This window comes from Hemiscyllium ocellatum, chromosome 16 (genome assembly GCF_020745735.1).
Source record: "Hemiscyllium ocellatum isolate sHemOce1 chromosome 16, sHemOce1.pat.X.cur, whole genome shotgun sequence".
Lineage (NCBI taxonomy): Eukaryota > Metazoa > Chordata > Chondrichthyes > Orectolobiformes > Hemiscylliidae > Hemiscyllium > Hemiscyllium ocellatum.
This window is the reverse complement of record NC_083416.1, coordinates 34,179,146-34,197,482: the sequence shown is the minus strand read 5'-3', so window position 1 is coordinate 34,197,482 and position 18,337 is coordinate 34,179,146. Positions and strand designations below refer to the sequence as shown.

At 38.3% G+C, this 18,337-nt stretch overlaps 1 protein-coding gene across 5 annotated transcripts in view; it reads left to right on the top strand.

The window, feature by feature from the left end:
- The window catches only part of arhgef37 (Rho guanine nucleotide exchange factor (GEF) 37), a 169,812-nt gene that overhangs the window by 96,698 nt on the left and 54,777 nt on the right, over positions 1-18,337 (top strand). For all 5 annotated transcript variants that reach the window (XM_060836771.1, XM_060836770.1, XM_060836769.1 and 2 more), the window contains 2 exons: positions 10,186-10,385; positions 12,355-12,485. In XM_060836771.1, the coding sequence (XP_060692754.1) occupies positions 10,186-10,385; positions 12,355-12,485 (331 nt within the window). The remainder of the gene's footprint in view (positions 1-10,185; positions 10,386-12,354; positions 12,486-18,337) is intronic.

Below are 18,337 nucleotides of genomic sequence, written 5' to 3'. Positions count from 1 at the left end.
CATCACAACACACACTATTCAGGATTTTTACCTGGAGTTGAAGATCTTTGCTTCCAGACAGCTTCAGGTGTGAGCTGTTTTGAAAAGGCTCACAGACCTCAAACATTTTTGAATCTGTATTTGTCTCCACAAATGCTGTCTGATCTGTTAAGTATTTTTCAGATTTGTTTTCTTTTCAGATTTCCAATATCCATGCACAATTTCTTTTTTGTGTTGCAGACTATAGTCTCTATTTGTACAACAATCGTTTCCTTCCTTGAATATGGGCTTTGTTACTTGAATTGTTAATAATTGTATGTTCGAAGAACTCTGGAGCTTCAGTGCTTCAAAGTATATTAGTAAATCGGTACTTTATACAAAACTTTCCTTGTCAATGTGCCTTAAAAAGTAATCTGCAAATATTGTCATGTTAATTAATGGTGATGAATTGACAAGCTTAAATATTTACCATTAAAATTAAAAAAATGTTATAAATAAATAACAAATTAGTATTTTAATATTTCATTGAAAATGTTAAAATCTGACAATGCCAATTTAAATGGCAAAGCAAGACACTACAGTGATACCACATGTAAATGAATAGGTCCACCTAACAGTGCCTGAATTATGAAGTCACGCGTTCAGTATTTTAATGAAGTATTACTATAATGAGATCTACATTGCATTCGATTAGCCACTCTAATGAGTATCACAAAAATGTAATGACATTTTCTTTTAACTGTAAAAGATATGTGATGGTGAAAATCTATCATATGTACATCCCAACCTAGGGAGGCTAAGAGACTTACGTAAGATGATTGCTTTGAAAAATAACAGTTTGACTGAGGTGCTCATGCTGTTAACATTTTCGGAGATTGAGATTCTTTTTATGGTAGTTGTCAATATGTCTAACTTTATTTGAAATGTTAAAAAAAATGCATAGTTTTAGTTCAATTCATTCTGTTTCTATTTAAATGAGGCAAACATTTGCAGCTTTAAGGACTCGGATACAATTTTGTTGAATAAGCTGCGATACCAACAACATGACATTGTTTAGTGCCCACAGCAACTACACTATATGGTAGATTTCCTATTTTCTCGATCTGTATTAATATGTATAACCAACACTTGCAGATCTTCTCTGCCTGACTGTAATACAGTCAAATTCCCTACAAGTTTGAATTGTGATAGATTAGATTATTTAGTGTGGAAACAGGCCCTTCGGCCCAACAAGTCCACACCGACCTGCCGAAGCGCAACCCACCAGACCCCTGCATTTACCCCTTACCTAACACCACAGGCAGTTTAGCATGGCCAATTCACCTGACCCGCACATCTTTGGACTGTGGGAGGAAACCGGAGCACCCGCAGGAAACCCATGCAGACACGGGAAGAACGTGCAAACTCCACACAGTCAGTCACCTGAGGTGGGAATTGAACCCGGGTCTCTGGCGCTGTGAGGCAGCAGTGCTAACCACTGTGCCACCGTGCCGCCCTTTAACAAGTCCACACTGACCTGCCGAAGCGCAACCCACTCAGATCCATTCCCCTACATTTATCCCTTCACCTAACGCTACTGGCAATTTAGCATAGCCAATTCACCTAACTGCACATTTTTGGATTGTGGGAGGAAACTGGAGCAACCGGATGAAACCCACGCAGACACGAGGAGAATGTGAATGAGAGATAGGTGAGGAGGTGGGAATGAACGATCTTATATGCGCAAAGCTTGTAAAAGTGATGGCTATCAATTAAACAGAAGAAGTTGTTCAATGAAACACAGTCACTTAAAACCGTGCCAGTTTTTCAGTAAAAGCACTACTTCAAAAGCAATGATTTTTTAAAATTATAAATTAGCCAGACAACTGAGAGGCAGTCACAGAATTTTCATGTTGTGCTTGTTCACTCAGTTTTAACTGTTCTCTTTTGCCTCATTGCATTGTTTGGTTTTTACTGCAGATATTTTCTTGGGCAAATTGTTATTGGTCATTCCAATGAGTAGACGTTGAGCATAAGTTTTCCCGTTGGAAACAGGTTCAAAAACGAACAACAATTTTTTTCATTATTCATTCATGGGGCCAACACTTACAAGACTAGCAGTTGTTGCCTATTCCTAACTGTTCTTGAGTGACCGAGTGGCTTACTAGGCCATTTCAAAAGACAGTTAAGAGTCAACAACATCGCTGCAGTTCTAGAGTCATTATGGGCAAACTCGGTGAGATTAACAGATTTGTGGACATGAGTGAACCAGGTAGTTCTTTTAAGAACGCTTGATGAGAGTTTCATGATCATCATTACTGAGACTAATTCCAGGTTTTATCAATTGAATTTAAATGCCATCTCGTGCCTTGCGATTTGAATTCATGGATTTCAACCCATGCCTCTGGGTTACTATTCCAATGAGATTACCAATACTCACCATCTCTCACTGAAAAGACAGCCATGGCTGCCATCCCAACATGATCTTTAAAAAAAAAAGAGCAAACCTTCATTCTCAAAGTTGCCAGGAATAAAGGGGATCTAGAACACAAGGTAGAGGAGGGAAAAATGGATCATTAAAATTATACTACTGCCCAGGACTTTTTAAATCCAAACGTTTTGCATGTAATAGAAAAATGTTTCAATGCTGTTGTCTCTGTTCCTGCCATATTGCTGCTGGTTAAGCTTTATGAAGCTCCTAATTATCTTTTATTCCCATGAAAATATCAGGACGTCAGAAATCAGATCTCAAAATGCTTCTTAATTACCTTGACCCACTTAATTAAAGACACAGGCAATTTCACTTTTCCATCTCCCCACCATATCATACACAATTTGTTTGTCTTTAGTGACACCATATATAACCACCCTGTCTAAGTCACTGCTACTCTGCCCCCAGTGCCCACTGGAGACTCGCAACTTGGCACTGTCCAGTTAGAGAGCATAATACAGAGGCAAGTAATTGGACAAATACAGGTATGAGTACTTATTGGCAGCCAGCAAAAGGGAATGCAGACCAAATGCATAGAGACTGCAGTTCACTCCTACAGCAAACCAAATGCTAGCATCATGACCAACAACTATTTGACTTTCCATCATAGTCTTCTCATCAGCTGGAACTGGATATCAATCAGGTTTTGCCCTTGCAGCTCAGCTTTGACATTCACAAAGAGAGCTTCCTACAGCTCAATGTCCTCTTCCTCATCTTCCTCTGAAGATTATTCCTATTCTCTCGGTTCTTCAGCGCAATTGCAACATCTCTTTGCCTGTTGCAGTTATGCAGAGCATAGCATGCCAGGACGGTGCAGCATCTCTGTCCAGACTGTATTAGAGGTCACCCCAGACTACTTCAAGCTGTGTAACCAGATCATGAAGGATCCTATCTTCTGCTCCACCATGGCCCTGGTTGCAGCATATGTTCCAACTTGTTGAAGGTGCTGTACCTAAGCACATTCACTCTGTATAATGCAGTCTGCTAATGGCCAGTATTGACACCTAAGCACGTTCACTCTGTATAAACTACAAATAAGTGAATAATTTATTCAAGTGACATGTAGCTGGAGTTTGCAAACACCTACTTCATATTTTTGCCCCTTTAATTCCTTATGCCCAATGGATGTGGATCCCTTGTTTTCATTCATCAAGCTGACACTGTGCAGTGTCCCAAGTATTTTTCTGGCTTGCAATTTGCATTTACAGAGCCACAAGTGATAGCAGGGAATGCAGCTGACTTTGGACACCATCAGCACCAGACTCCAGCGCATCACCAGATACTTTGCAGAACCTCTATGTCCCGATTTACTTTGCTTTCCCTCGACGGCCCATTCCCACCCATACCGTCAAGTGGAGATACACCAAATTGAACTTCATCTCCAGCTGTCATCCAGAACCCTGACATTACACTTTAATGATACCCTGCTGTTTTACTCTGATTCTGAAAATTCTATGGTGGAGGCTCAGTGTGCCCTTTGCTTCTGATTGGTGGTACTGATGTGTCCTGAGAAACAGTGCCCCCTTCCTCCTCTTGACTGGACTGAGGATTAGCCCCCACTAACTTTCCAAAATGGCCACCTAGTTGAATAAGCGTGCTGTGTGTTTGGTGCATGGACAGCTGTCACATGCTTTAGGTGTTAGATTGATATTTTGGTGTGCCATGGAGCAATGTTGGGCTGTGTTTGTTACTTCTGGCTCAGGGGCATGCTGTTTGCCCATTCACACCAAATTTCTATCTTAAAGTGACCATCACCACCACCATCACCACCCGCTCTCCCCCCTCGCCCCCCTCCCCCAACCCCACCTCCCCATGCCATCTGCTGTAGTTCCTTTTGGTTTTGTGATATTATTCAGCTGAGAAATAGTTAGAGAATTGATGTTAGTGCTACAGTCCATTGAAGGTCAATGTCACTAGAAATTCAGTATGTAATTATTAAACTTTCCTGAGAGAATTGTTACATTAGATGGAGAGCAGTGGGAAGAACAGCAGGAGTGAGAGCTGGGAATCATGGGGAGATTGGTGTAAAGATAAAATGATTTCTGGAACAAATGCAAAAAGCTGACAGAAAGCCATAACCCTCAGGAGCAGGTAGCCACATACAAAAAGAAAGTTGTCATGGGCAGTTGATTTCCAGAATGTTTCAATTTTGTGGCACACAGGAGTCGTGACATGTCAATGTGAAATGTTGAGGTAAAACCACAGCTCTAATGAAAAATTATGTAATTAAGTGTAAATTAAGAGTTTTGTAAATAGGACTATTTAAAAATTAGCTATAATAAGGCATAACTAACAGCTTCCTAGTTTGTTTTTATCATCATCTTTTGAATAACCTTATTCAAGTATTGGCACAAACACACCACTGATTTTACAGACAGTTGGTGAAATACCACAGATGCCACTATCCCACCATTGAATCACCCTTTACTTAAACATAGAGAGTCCTTAACACTGACCCAGCTCCCTCAAGGCCAGCTTGCAGATTGCCAGGATGTCTGATGCTCCTGTTTTTATCTGTCTGGACTGGACCAGATTAACAGTGCCAGTCAGGGGACTCACATTCTATGAAGTTTACCTGGCTGATCTCATTACAATCACTACAGTAGGAAATATTTCACATAGCTCTCTGTGATTTTACTTTCAATGTACCATGGTATAAACTAGTAGGGAGGTAAAGCTAATGTGTTACTGCTTTTACTGTCAACATTTCAAATGTCACACAAAAGATCCATGCTTTTTGTGAAAATTAGTAAAAATTACCCTTTCATTTACAGGTTTATTTTCTTTCCACTCTTGTGAGAACCAACTTATGCTGAAATCTAACCCCGAGGATGGTGTCAGCCTTTCAACACTTAAGAACATAAGAAGTAGGAGTTCAGTAGGCCATTTGCTCTTATTAGTCTGTTCCACCAATCAATAAGATCATGGGTGATTTACCTCAACTCCACATTCCAACACTATTCCCATATTGTTTCCTTCCATTAGCGTCCAACAATCCATCAACCTTTGTCCTGAAATCATCAATGACTAAGCACCCGTAGTTCTCGTGGGTAGGAGAATTTCAAAGATTTACAAGCTTTGATTGAACATGTTCCTCCTCTCATGAGTGACACCTCCTCTGCATTTCTAGATTCCTTTGTTAAACAAAATATCCTTCCAGTGTTTGTCCTTCCCTGTCAACCCGTTTAAGAATTTATGTTTCAATTAGATCACCTTTGATTCTTGTGAACTGTAGGAAATATAAACCTATACATTCCTCATAAAACAATTCCTTAATCCCAGAAATCAGTCCAATGATCAGAGACGCACACCTCCTGGAGAACTATATCTTATCTTCAAACAAACATATACAGTACTCCAGGTGAGGTCTCACCAACACCGTACATGATTACACGAAGACTTTTTTACTCCACTCCCTTTATAATAAAGGCTAACGTTTTCCTTAATTGATTTCTGCAGGTTAACTGCATTTTAATGTTACGTAATCCACCTGCAAAGACATGCCTCTGAATATTGTTTTCCCATTTCTCCCCATTTAAAAAAGTAGTGCCTATCTAAGTGGTACCTTTCACTAACAAGATGGTGCCATGACTCCATGCCTGTCACAAAGTTGAGCAATGTTGTGTATGAATTCCAATGCTGATGCAATGCCAGCTATGCAAACCATATAGGATCATAGAATCCCTACAGTGTGGAAACAGGCCCTTCGGGCCAACTAGTCCACGCTGACCCTTCAAAGAGCAACCCACACAGACCCATTCCTCTACCCTATTACTTTACATTTACCCCTACTCAGGTAACACATCCCTGAACACTATGGGCAAATTAGCATAACCAATTCACCTAACCTGCACATCTTTGGATTGTGGGAAGAAACTGGAGCACCCGGAGGAAACCCACGCAGACATGGGGAGAATGTTGTCCCAAGACTTGGCTGATTGAATCAAACAGCATGTTCCATTCATAGTTTATAATAATCAAATTACAAAGTACTAAACCATTTGCAAGACCCAAACCAAATTGTCTCCTACTAGATCTTGTGATTGGGCAACACTTGCTCATAATCCTACATGATTAATATGCATGCTTACAACTGATCTAAAATAATCAATTCAGTTTGTAACATTGCTTCTTTATGCATGCTGGAAGTGACATACATTCATACGTAAGTAGCCATTCATGCAAGAGAAAGGAATATGTTCAAACTGTGCCTTCTTTGAATTACCCAGAAGCTTGGAGTGTCTATAGTTCACTCTTGTTTTCTCCAGGGCAACATCCACACTAATTAGAGGTGACTTGGCAACCAATCAGTACTCTTTTCTCCTGTGGTATAACTTGTGTGACCATTTGAAATTTGACATTCTTGGGTTTTTCCTGAAGGGTGCAAGATGAAAGTCTTTGGCAACATGCCTCTCATTTCAGTGACATTTAAAGAATCTTTTGCTTTTCTACTTTTCTTACCATTGTAAATAACTATAGAATTCTTGATGTTACATATGCCTTGCTCTTGTCCAATCATTTTGCCAGCCTATATCTCTTTGAAGTCTCCTGCGTCTGCCTCACAGTTTAGTTTCTCATGTAATTTTGCATCATAAGCACATTTGGGTACATTGTAAAGGATTCTCTCACAACTAATTGCTGTAGACCCAACCAGTAGTTTTTTGTAGTGACCAATAGTTACAGCCTGCTAAATCCAAAATGACCCATTCTTTCCTACTTTTGCACTATTGGATTTAACTATTCCAGTGCTCTGCTAGCAATTCTTCAACATTCTATCCTCAATAAAAAAGGTAATTCAAAATGAGTTTCTCCAGCACTTTCTGTTTTTATTTCAGACTTTCAGTATCCGCAGTGCTGTAATTTGTATTTTTGTCTGATAATTAAATTACACATGCTATATAAATACGAATTGTTATTATTATTGTTTTTTCCTGTTTTTCTCCACTTAACAATCCCTGAACAATATTAATGTATTACTAATTTAGTGTAATAACATCCTGGAGGGTAGATTGCTCAGTTGACCCTTCCTCACATAAGAGTCTACTCACTGAACATTAACGGGCTGTTTAAACATAGGTAACATTAAAATTATCCTGATCCTGTCATCACCTACCGACAGTAAATATTTTCTTTCTGGCAAGGACAACTATCAGAAGCAGAGACTCTGACTGATTCTCAACCTCCTTAACCTAGAAATAGTGAGGCCAATTCTAGCATTTCAACTGCTCCATATATGAATGACAGTTGCTATGAAATTTGACTGTTGGCAGTGTAAACTAGTTAATAGCAAATTGGCAGCTCATTTTACACCACTTTGTGGTGTCTTGTATATCCCTTCTTTCAGGCAGGATGTTAAAATAGGCTGTGATTCACTTTGTAACAGTTAGACAGCTGTATGTTTTCTGAGCACTTACTGAAAAATCAAACTTTCTGATCATGATATCAAGACATGATATCAGAGAGCCTTTTATCCTAAACTGTTCAGGGAGCTCTGATTTTTCGAGTTTATTACAGTGCTTTGAAATCATGTACCATTCTCATTTGCAAATATATAAATGAAGTAACATCATTGTGTGTAGATCTGGAGGGTCTTGTTCTACCAGTGCAATCAAGAATAGGTAGGATTTTTAACCTTGCTAAACCACTTGGCTGAGTTCTGAATGTATGTTTCTGATTGTTCTCTCTTGTACCACCAAAGTGTAGGAGATAGTGAGGATTGCTGATGCTGTAGAGTCTTAGAGTTGATAAAGTGTGACACTGGAAAAGTTCAGCAGGTCAGGCAGCATCCGAGGAGCAAGAGGGCATAACCCTTCACCAGTCCTAATGATGGACTAAGTCTGAAATGTCAACTGTCCTGCTCCTCAGATGCTGCCTGACCTGTGTGTGTTTTTTCCAACATTGGAATTTATCGACTTTGACTCTCCAGCATTTGCAGTCCTCACTATCTCCTAGTTACTTCAAACCATACTGCAAAGCCTCTTCCAAGGATGCCCACTCTGAAGAGGTTTTCTCCTCCCTCTACAAAGTTCTCAGCGAGTCTCTCTCTGACTGCAACCGCCCAGTCCTGATGAAGGGTTATACCCGAAATGTTGTCTCTCTTGCTGCTCAGATGCTGCCTGACCTGCTGTGCTTTTACCAGCACCACCAGTGTGTGCAATACCTATCTTTACAAAAGTTGTAATTTCTAACAGTATAATTTACTGCCAATGAAGTCATGTCTCCAGTTCACATTTCAAAGAAACAGTGAGGTGGAGCATAACATAAACTTTTCCCTACTAAGAACTGCCTTCTATTGTGCTTGTCTGTTGCTGCATGGCCATTAGGTCAGGACACGTCAATTTTATTTCAGACCTGCATACATTTAAGGGAGTATCATTAGTGATACTACATAAAAAAATTCAAATTATTAAATATAACTGCATTATTTTTCAATCTAGATCACAAACTTCTTCAAAAAACACTAAAAATTAAATGAACCTTTAGTTTACAATTTTCAATTCTCCTTGAAAATGTAATAATCCTTCATTTGAATACGATTTGATGATCTGAATAATTATCTGACTTCAGTCTTGCACTGCATCTTGTGAAACTGACTTCTAGCCTGGATAAATCTGTAATTTAATGGTGGTAGGATGGGAGAGGTTAGAGGAGATTTAGATTCTATGCTATCATTGAAGTCTGCCAGCCACAATTTCAGGCAGTGTCACTATTTCTATCTCCAAGATGTTTCATAGTAAACAGTTATAAAGTACAAGGTAATATCTCAAGGACAGAATGAATCACCCGGTGATGAAAATGCCTCAAAATTCAGCCTTGCTTCATTAAAGTGCCTTCTGGTAAGGTGACCATGGAATGTTCAGAGGTATCAGGGCATGAGCTTTAATAATAAATATACTATTTTTGTATTAAGATGTTGTTAGGTTGTTTTAGTTGCCTCCATAGGTGCATCAATGCACTTTGTAACTAATGTTTTGGGAAGCCTTGAGATTCCAAACAGTACTGCAGAAAACCAACACTTTCTCTCCATTTAGTTTTGACCAAACACACTTGTATACATCATGAGGAAGCACTGTGTTGCTTAACTCAGCCTTTGATAATTTTTATATCTTAAGTACTTTCATATTTTCAGACATGCAAAATAAATAAATGTTTAAGAGTAAACAAGTGTAGGAGTTGTGTTGCAGGCTATAATGATAATACCAACTGCAGAGACCCAGGGATTAGAGTGCTTGGCAGTGGTGGAGGTAAGTATTTTTTCTGTATAGGTGGAACAGCACCAGCAGCACAAATCAGAAATAGCAAGGTACATTAAATATGTATTTTCAAATTTGTGATGGTTTTGACTCATTTGAGTTTTATTGTGTAGTTACGGACTAAGTTGTCTGGAGTAAATATTATAACAAAAATGCCAAAGAAATGCAATTTCTAGAAATCGGAAACAGAGAAGAATTCTGTTTTCTGTTTACAAATGCTGCCAAACCTGCTGAGTTTTCCTACCAATTTCTGTTTTTGTTAAATATTAAAACCCTGTTGCATGCTGTGGAACCACTCTCAAAACGTGAATTAGATTTATTATCAACATAAATTGATATAAGTTGAGAGGTTATCTTGCATGATCTCATAAGTGAGAGCAGTAGGATCATAGCATGAAATGCCACATTATAACTGGATATGATATTGAAGCACCAATAAAGAAAGAGCTGATATGAAATTCCTTTTTTGACTTTTTCCAAAAGATCTCCTCTGGGGGCCATTACATTGACTTTCTTCTTAGTGACACCCGTTCAGAGGATTGGTAAATATCCATTACTTTTAAAAACTATACTGGAAAATACAGCACCATCTGATGAAGGTTACACTGCACTAGAGAAAGCTACAATGGCGATGCAAGAAGTAAATTATAATATCAATGAATACAAGAGACTAAAGGAAGTAGGTAAGTGCTGTCTCAGGTAGTAGCCTGAAAGTGTTTAATGTTAAATTTGGATTAGCTCCGCGCAATGTGATGGTCACATACAGTCTTTGGATTGAGGCAGTTTAATTCTAAACTAGCCTTTGTGGGACACAGCTATATTCTGTATAACTCCACAGATTATTATATACAATCATAGCATTTTATAGAAGAGAAGGTAACTTTTCATGACAAGTAATTTGAAATATTCTTATTGCTGTCAAACAGTCAATGTTCTATCTTCTACTGCCAAAAATTAGATAAGCCTTAAACACATTATAGATAAAGCCTGATTAGTGGCAGTGAGCTAGCACAAATAGCCCTTACTCTGTACCACATAACACTGGCTGATGTGGCAGATACCATAAAGTTTCAGCAGTGGCAATGAGGACAATAACAAGGTAAGAATTATGTTTTACTTTTACAGCTTGTATGTTTCACCTCTGAAAGTGACCACATGCTCGTTTATCTTTTATCATAGGTAGAGTAAAGCTATGTGTGAATCTTGTATTGTTGTTGTCAATATTGCTGTCATCTTGTGGGCTAGGTGCATGCAGCTTTTAATAGTAACTGCTTATACTTGCATAGCTGTTTAATTAGGTGAACTATCTCAAAGTGCTCCACAAAAAGTTAATTACGTACCAAAAAGAGGTTGGGAGAAATGAGAGAGATGTCAAAGGTATAATTGGAAAATGCTGACATAGTGGGAATTTTACGATTAGTAATTCAGTGACAGGATAATGTTCTGGGTATATGGAGTCAAATCCCACCATATCAAATAATGAAATTTGATTTCAGTTTTTAAAAAACACAATAAAGTAAAAACTAGCCAAATGACAACTATGTAATCATTATTGATTGTTGTAAGAATGCATCTGGCCTAATGACAACCATGCAAACATTGCTGATTATTATTAGAAGCCCATCATGTTCACGTATGTTATTTAAGGAAGGAAATCTGCCATTCTCACCCAGTCCAGGCTACATTTGACTCCAGACCCACAGAAATGTGGTTGACTCTTAACTACCCTCTGTAAAATTAGGATTACGCAAAAAAATGCTAGCCTAGTTAATGACACCTGCATCCTTGAAGGAATTTTAAAACATCTCAAGGTCAATAATTTGCCTTCAGTTTTATGAGGTTTCGTTTTAGCAAACAGCATCATCTGTGAAATCTTACCAGGTCTCTTCTCAAGGGATGTAGTAAGGACTTAGAGGATTTCACAAACACCGATGGCAATTTTGAAATCACTGAGCTGAAGCAAGGATCAGGAAGAAGAAAATCAAAATACAGTCACTGTCGGCAAAAAAAATGACTGTGGGTGATTTTGACTCGAGTGACGTTGATCCACAGGTCACACAGAAGTCAGATTGAAAGAATGGGCACAGGGAATGAAGAAAACGTGACAAAGTGGATCAAGAAATGCACAGTGATGGATCTTAAAGGAGCAAGCATGGTTAGAACTGAGGCAGGAGGTAAAAGCAAGAGAAACAAAGGCACAAAGATGTGTTCTCTAGGGTTAAAGTAATAAAACAGTTTTGTAGTTAGGGAGAAAGTGAGCAGTTATTAAGTAAGGAGAGTTAATTAGTTGATTCAGGTCAGGGACGAAATGGTTGGGACAAGCAGGAGAGAAACAAGATAGCATGAACTGTTCATGAAGTTTGTGAATGGATAAGAAAGTTGCTTCTGAAACTTTAACAAATCTACCATGTGAAGTTCAGAATTACTATGAAATCTACCTGGTGTATCAATAAGGAAGATCTGGTGCAATAGAAAAGGACAGAGTGTAATAGAATGACATTGGCAAAGAACTAGATCTGACAACTTTCCATAACATTCCGATAGTAGTTCTATCAACAAATATGCATTATCTATTAGAATTTAGACCAGTCAGATGCAAGTACCAGATATCATTTCATTTTAATGTTTTAATATTTCCTCCAATTTCAACAGTAATGAAATACAGCAAACAAGAAAATCTTTCATTAAGGGATACAATAGGCAGAATAAACAAGCATTCCATTGCAAAGAAGGCATCCAGGCTCAGCCAAGCTATTAAATATGAAACAGGAATCCTTCCAAAAGTAAGTTCTCTGCTCTGATGTTAATTACCTTTATGAGAAAAAAATACAAGTTTACTTTGTGTTCTACAATTAAAACCATTGTGTTGATTGTTGGCAATACTGTAATTACTGTGAATATGCCGCAGATCCCAAGTGTCAATCTAAACTCAAAGAAATTGGAGTTATTTGGATGGTGCACAATAATGTGAATGTGGCCCAGTTTGCCATCTATAGATTTCAGGTTTTTAGTCCTTCTAAGAAAAAAACAGTGATATTTGTGAAGTAGGGTAAAAGTTAAGGCCAGCAAACTATAATATGATTCACTCAAATTAAAAGGGGACTCAAAAGTGATGGTAAAAGAAGAACCTTTTTTTTTCTCAAAAAAAATTTGGGCGAAATAATTTTTTTTTAGCTCAGAGTCAGTTTCACCGAGTTTCATGGATTAAGGTTTTCAGAGGTTATGGATTCCACAGTTCTGTGCCCTGTACATGTTTGTGTAATTTTGCCCTCTAGAAGGCCATATATCAGTTAGTATTGTAGCTGCCTCTCTTACAGGCCATAATACTTACGCTGCCTACTCCAGGTGTGGTCATGGTCATCTTTTGTTCCCATGATTTTCAGCACAATAGAGGATGACAATGATTACTCTTTCAGCAGTGGTTTCCATCCTCTGGTTTTATGTATTTATGAGGCCCCAAACATTTAGATGCCCTTCTTGATAGTCCTTCCCATGATAAAGAGTGTGGCTTTTAATGATTTGCCTTTTAAACTTATGGACTGAAATTAAAAAGAACTGTTTCTAGAAGTGTTTTGCAAAGATTATTGTTTTGCAAAGCATGCAACCTGACATTCATGGAAAACATTGCATAAGCAGCTGCTTGAACAAACAGTCATTAAAATTTAGGTCGCAGTCAAACTGGATGCAAGGGGCTCTGCGTTGAGATGGAGCACGATTGATGTATGAACTAGTGAGCAGTTATCATTAACACAGGACTTTTTGCCTGCCAAAACCTGTGAGATTTGTTCTTGGGTAACTGAACAGCTTGGGTTAGACACGAGATACAGAGAGGTGATCAAATCTCCACTAGCTCAGGAATGGTCTGTCTGTTCGCAGCAGTTGAAACCCACTTAAGCAGTTGCTACAAGTTGTGGCTTTTCAAGTGATATATTCAGTAGTTCTGATTGCAGATGATGTTATTAACAGATAAATAACAAAGAGAGTCCAAATACTTTTGAAAATATCCTGATAGCTTTTGGTAATTACTTCAATATAAGAACAAATAAGCAAGATTTGAACAAGTAAGATTTAACAGAAGATTTCAGCTTCCAGGAGAATCCATAAACGATTTAATGAATTACCTCTAGTGATTAGTGAAATAATGAATATGGTGCTTTGTAATTAGAATTCATTAGAGACAGAATTGTTGTTGGCATTCTTGGTGGAACTTTGTTAGTTTCCTAATAAAGTAAAGAAGATTTAACTTAGGAGATAAATTTTCTGCCTGATCTTGTTGCAGAAGTCAGAGGAAAGCACCACTTCATGGCCGAAAGAGTATATTAACCTAAAGGGATATGGACACTCTTAAGAGGCACATGATAAGCCTACACAGAGAATGAGTCAAACACTTATTGATAAAAACTATGTCCTCTCTATGGGACAACAAAGCACAATGCCCAGTTATCACAATGGTACATTTGCAACACTTTAGCTCACGTCCAGATGATGTGCAGAAGTAATACATAGAGGTGTACTCAGAAGGATAACAACACTTAACCAGGTTCCTCCATTCAGAGAAAAACAATCCTGAGACTTTCGAAAGGGAATCCTTATATTCCACATAAGGCAGAAATTGTTTACATTATCGAACATCATCTTGATTATGTGCTTGATACAGGAATAAGCATCATTGTCTTGTCAGAACAGTCATGATGGCAGAAGCGACACCCTACAAAGACAAGACTATATGGTGTAGCTGAAATAGCTGTCAGAAGTATAACTACCATTATAATGCAATGCACATAAGAAAGTTGATAATGGGAACATTTTTCACAGTAAGCTAGTCTTAGTTTTGAACATGTTTACAAATGCTGACCTGCGCTTCATCGGAGGAATTGGAGGAGCTCAATGACTTTGCAAGAGAATAAATGTCCAGAAGAAAGCAGCCAAATCAGATTACTTATGTTGACATAAGAGAGCTGTTTAACATTGCAAAGGTGGGCAAGTCACAGTCTTCATGGGACTAGTGGGAATATTCAGTTCTCTTTGTTCAAAACAGAAAAGTCAGTTTTAGTAACACAGCTAGCGTTGAGTAAGCAGCAATCTTTCAATGACATGATTGAGAATTTGAGAAATTTTACTTCACCAGTTAAACAATTAGAATGGCAAGTGCAGACATCTAACTTGAGAAGCAGTTCAAGGGAGATAACTCATATGATTCCATGAGAGCCAAAGAAATGTACACAGATCCAGAAAATGGTCAAGAAGAGGAAACTGCCTAGTGTAAGCATCTAGGACACTGCAAGTAAGAGACCACCTCTTCCAATTAGAAGCAATTGTCCAATTTAGAAATTCAGGATACTACAATGAAGTAAATACTTACTTCAACAGAGAAGACTTCTGAAGAAGGGTAACTGGAGCTGAAACATTAACTCTGATTTTTGTCCACAGAACTTTTCCAGCAATTTCTGTTTTTCGGATTTCCAGCGTCTGCAGTGTTTTTTGTTTTTTTCCTCTTCAGTTGATACTGTGCAGTGGTGTTCTTCTGTTTCTCACACAAAATTCCAAAATCAAAGCCAAGCTAAATGAGGGTTAGTGGCAGCAAACTACTTCAAGACAACCTTTACCCAGTCATGCATACCAGCAGAAATAGCAAACATTACAAAGTACCAAGAGTGGTCATCTGAGAAAACACCACACTTATCATTTTAATTAGAATGGAATTATGAAAACACAGCATTCCAGAATAAATTCTCAGTACAGAACAGTACAGTAGACAATGCCTTAATCTACAAGTTCAAGCATGTGAAATTAAAAAGAAAAGTATGGTTAAGACAAATGCATTGACATTGGCATGCTTTTGATCAATTCTTAAACCTTTACTGTTGATTTATCCCATTAAATTTTGAGATCAACCTTTGATTGTAACAATGAGATTTTGTGTTGCATTGTGTTCTTATGTTCTTATTCCAATTAAGATTCTCACGTATACAACCTAATTAATTATGCTTTAGAATTTTTGCAGGTAGAAATAAATAAAATGATATTTGATTCTCACCAGTTCTTTGTCAAGTGAACCCTGCGGCATGTGGTAATTAATTCATATTAAACTTGTTTTATTTAAACATGGTGAAATTGGTGTATACCAGACACATAACTACATTGGTTAATTTTGAAAACATTCCTCTTATCTAGCTGCAAATAGACGGGCAACACTTTCATTAGAGGTGGAAAAGAAACAATTAAATGCACTAGTCAGTGTCTTTTACTGACAAGGAAGGTCACTTTCAAGATCATTTTGATAAAGCACTCATGCTTTGCACTCAGTGCTAACCTGGACCAATTTCAATGCATTTGGCATTGGATTTCCTATCCTGTGAATCTCATCAGCATTTAATTTTTAGGTACTCTTGTAAGGGCACAGCATAGGCTTTCTGGGCTATCACCATACTCTCACAGATTTAACTTGTGATGACAAAATAATGTTACAGTCCCTCTTGGGAGAGGTCCCAGCCTTGCTATGTTTTTGCCATTCCCTTAGACCTCCCCCTTTCTGAGGACGAACAATCAGTCCTCAGCGATGGCCTCACCTTCATCCTACTACGCTTCTGGAATAGTGAGTTTGACTCACGTTGCGATATTTGCCTCCCCACCACTATCTGCATTTCAGAGAGACCATTCTCTCTGCGACTCACTTGTCAGATCCAATCCCCTCACCCCCCCACCCCACTCCCACCATCACCACCACCATCCCACACCCCACTCCCGGCACGTTCCCCTGCCAATGCAACAAGTGCAAAACCCGCACCCACACCTCCACCCTCACCTCCATCCAAGACCTCTAAAGATCCTTCCACATCGGACAGGAATTTCCTGCATGTCATCTTCTGTATCCATTGTACACGATGTGGCCTTCTCCACATCAGGGAAACAGGACGCCAATTTGCGGACCATTTCAGAGAACACCCAGGACACCCCGCACCAACCAACCCCACTGCTCCATGGCCAAATAATTTAACTCCCACTCCACCAAGGACAAGCAGGTCCTGGGCCTCCTCCATCACCAAACCCTAACCACCTGAAGCCTGGAGAAAGAATGTCTCATCTTCCATCTTGGGACCCTGCAGCCACGCAAGATCAATGTGGATTTATCTCTAACCAACCCCCCTCCCCCCAGCCCACAAGCTTCATTCCTGCTGAAGGGCTTATACCCAAAGTATTGGTTCTCCTGCTCCTGAGATGCCACCCAATCTGCTGTGCTTTTCCAGCACCTCACTCTCAAATACTTCTTGGGAGTAGAGCATCAAGCTCAATATTCATTAGTTTACCTGGAGGCTGACTCCTTTCCTCACCTTCTCATCAAATTCTATCAGGAAAAAGGAAAACTTTTCATTATTTTTGTCATTACGTCCTTATTCACTTTGTCCTTAAATGCATCAATGATATTCATCTCAACTACTCCTTGTGAATTGAATATTTAATAATTCGCCCCTCAAGTTTCTTTTGAATTTACTAGTGTTATAGTAATGATTCCTGGTTTGATCTCTATCACAAAGAGACCAAACTTTTCAATGCTTACCCAATCACATTTAAAGATCACTATCAGCTCAACATCAGCTTTCCACTTTCTAGAGAAAAAAATACTTCTTTGCTGAGCCTTCCTTTTTCCTGCATCATCTGTGCACATCATTTTTGCACCTTCTTTCATTCCACCAAATCCTTCATGTAATGTGTAATATAGAACACAAATGTTATGCAGAAATAGGTTATGATCACAGTCAAATTCCAGAATGAAATATGGCTTGGTAATTTTTTTTGAAAATCCAAATGTGATACACAAGGCTGCAGATTTGATTTTAACGAAACAACTGTAGTTTATTGCACGAAATTGAAATAAACTAAACAAAACCAAGTAACTAATCAAAACAAAATCCCATCTACTCCCAAGTTTCATCACTTCAAAGTTATAAAAAATCCAGAGAAGATTTTGTTCCCTGTCCAATCTGAAGGTCTGACTTAACTGCTTTTTCGAAGTTCCTGGCCTGTGAATTGTGAAGTCTTTTTCCTGGAATTGTCACACAACCATAACATGGATTTTCCCAATGTTTTAATAACCAATACAGATTGCTCATCAAACAGTACTAGTTTGGAAGTTTCACAAACTAAACTCTTTCACTGAGATAATTTATTTCCTTAAGAGCTGTGAACACTATATTTTTGTCGGAGAGACTATACCTGCATCTGAACCCAGTCAGATCTCCGAATTGCATCCAAAAGCTTTTGGATTACATTTAACAAAAAAGATCATAGGTTTTGCTAAAGTGAATGGATTAGTGTTTTTTTTCTCTCTCCTATCATAACACTACACAATATAAACAAACTTCCGTTAATGCTTCTGGAGGCAAAACCAATAAAACTGTATTAAAATAATTTAAAATTATGGTTTCTGAAGGACTGACCCAGTTAATTTTTAAATATTTTTCACACAAATAAACCAATATCCATATGCTCTTGGTTGAAACTTTAAAAAATTAGATATTGCCTACATAAATCACTCACCTTTCATCATAATGTGAAAGCAGTTAGCTGGAAGGGCAAAAAAGGATAATTTCATCAAAGACTATACTGTCAACATGAGGTGGAGAAGGGAGATAAT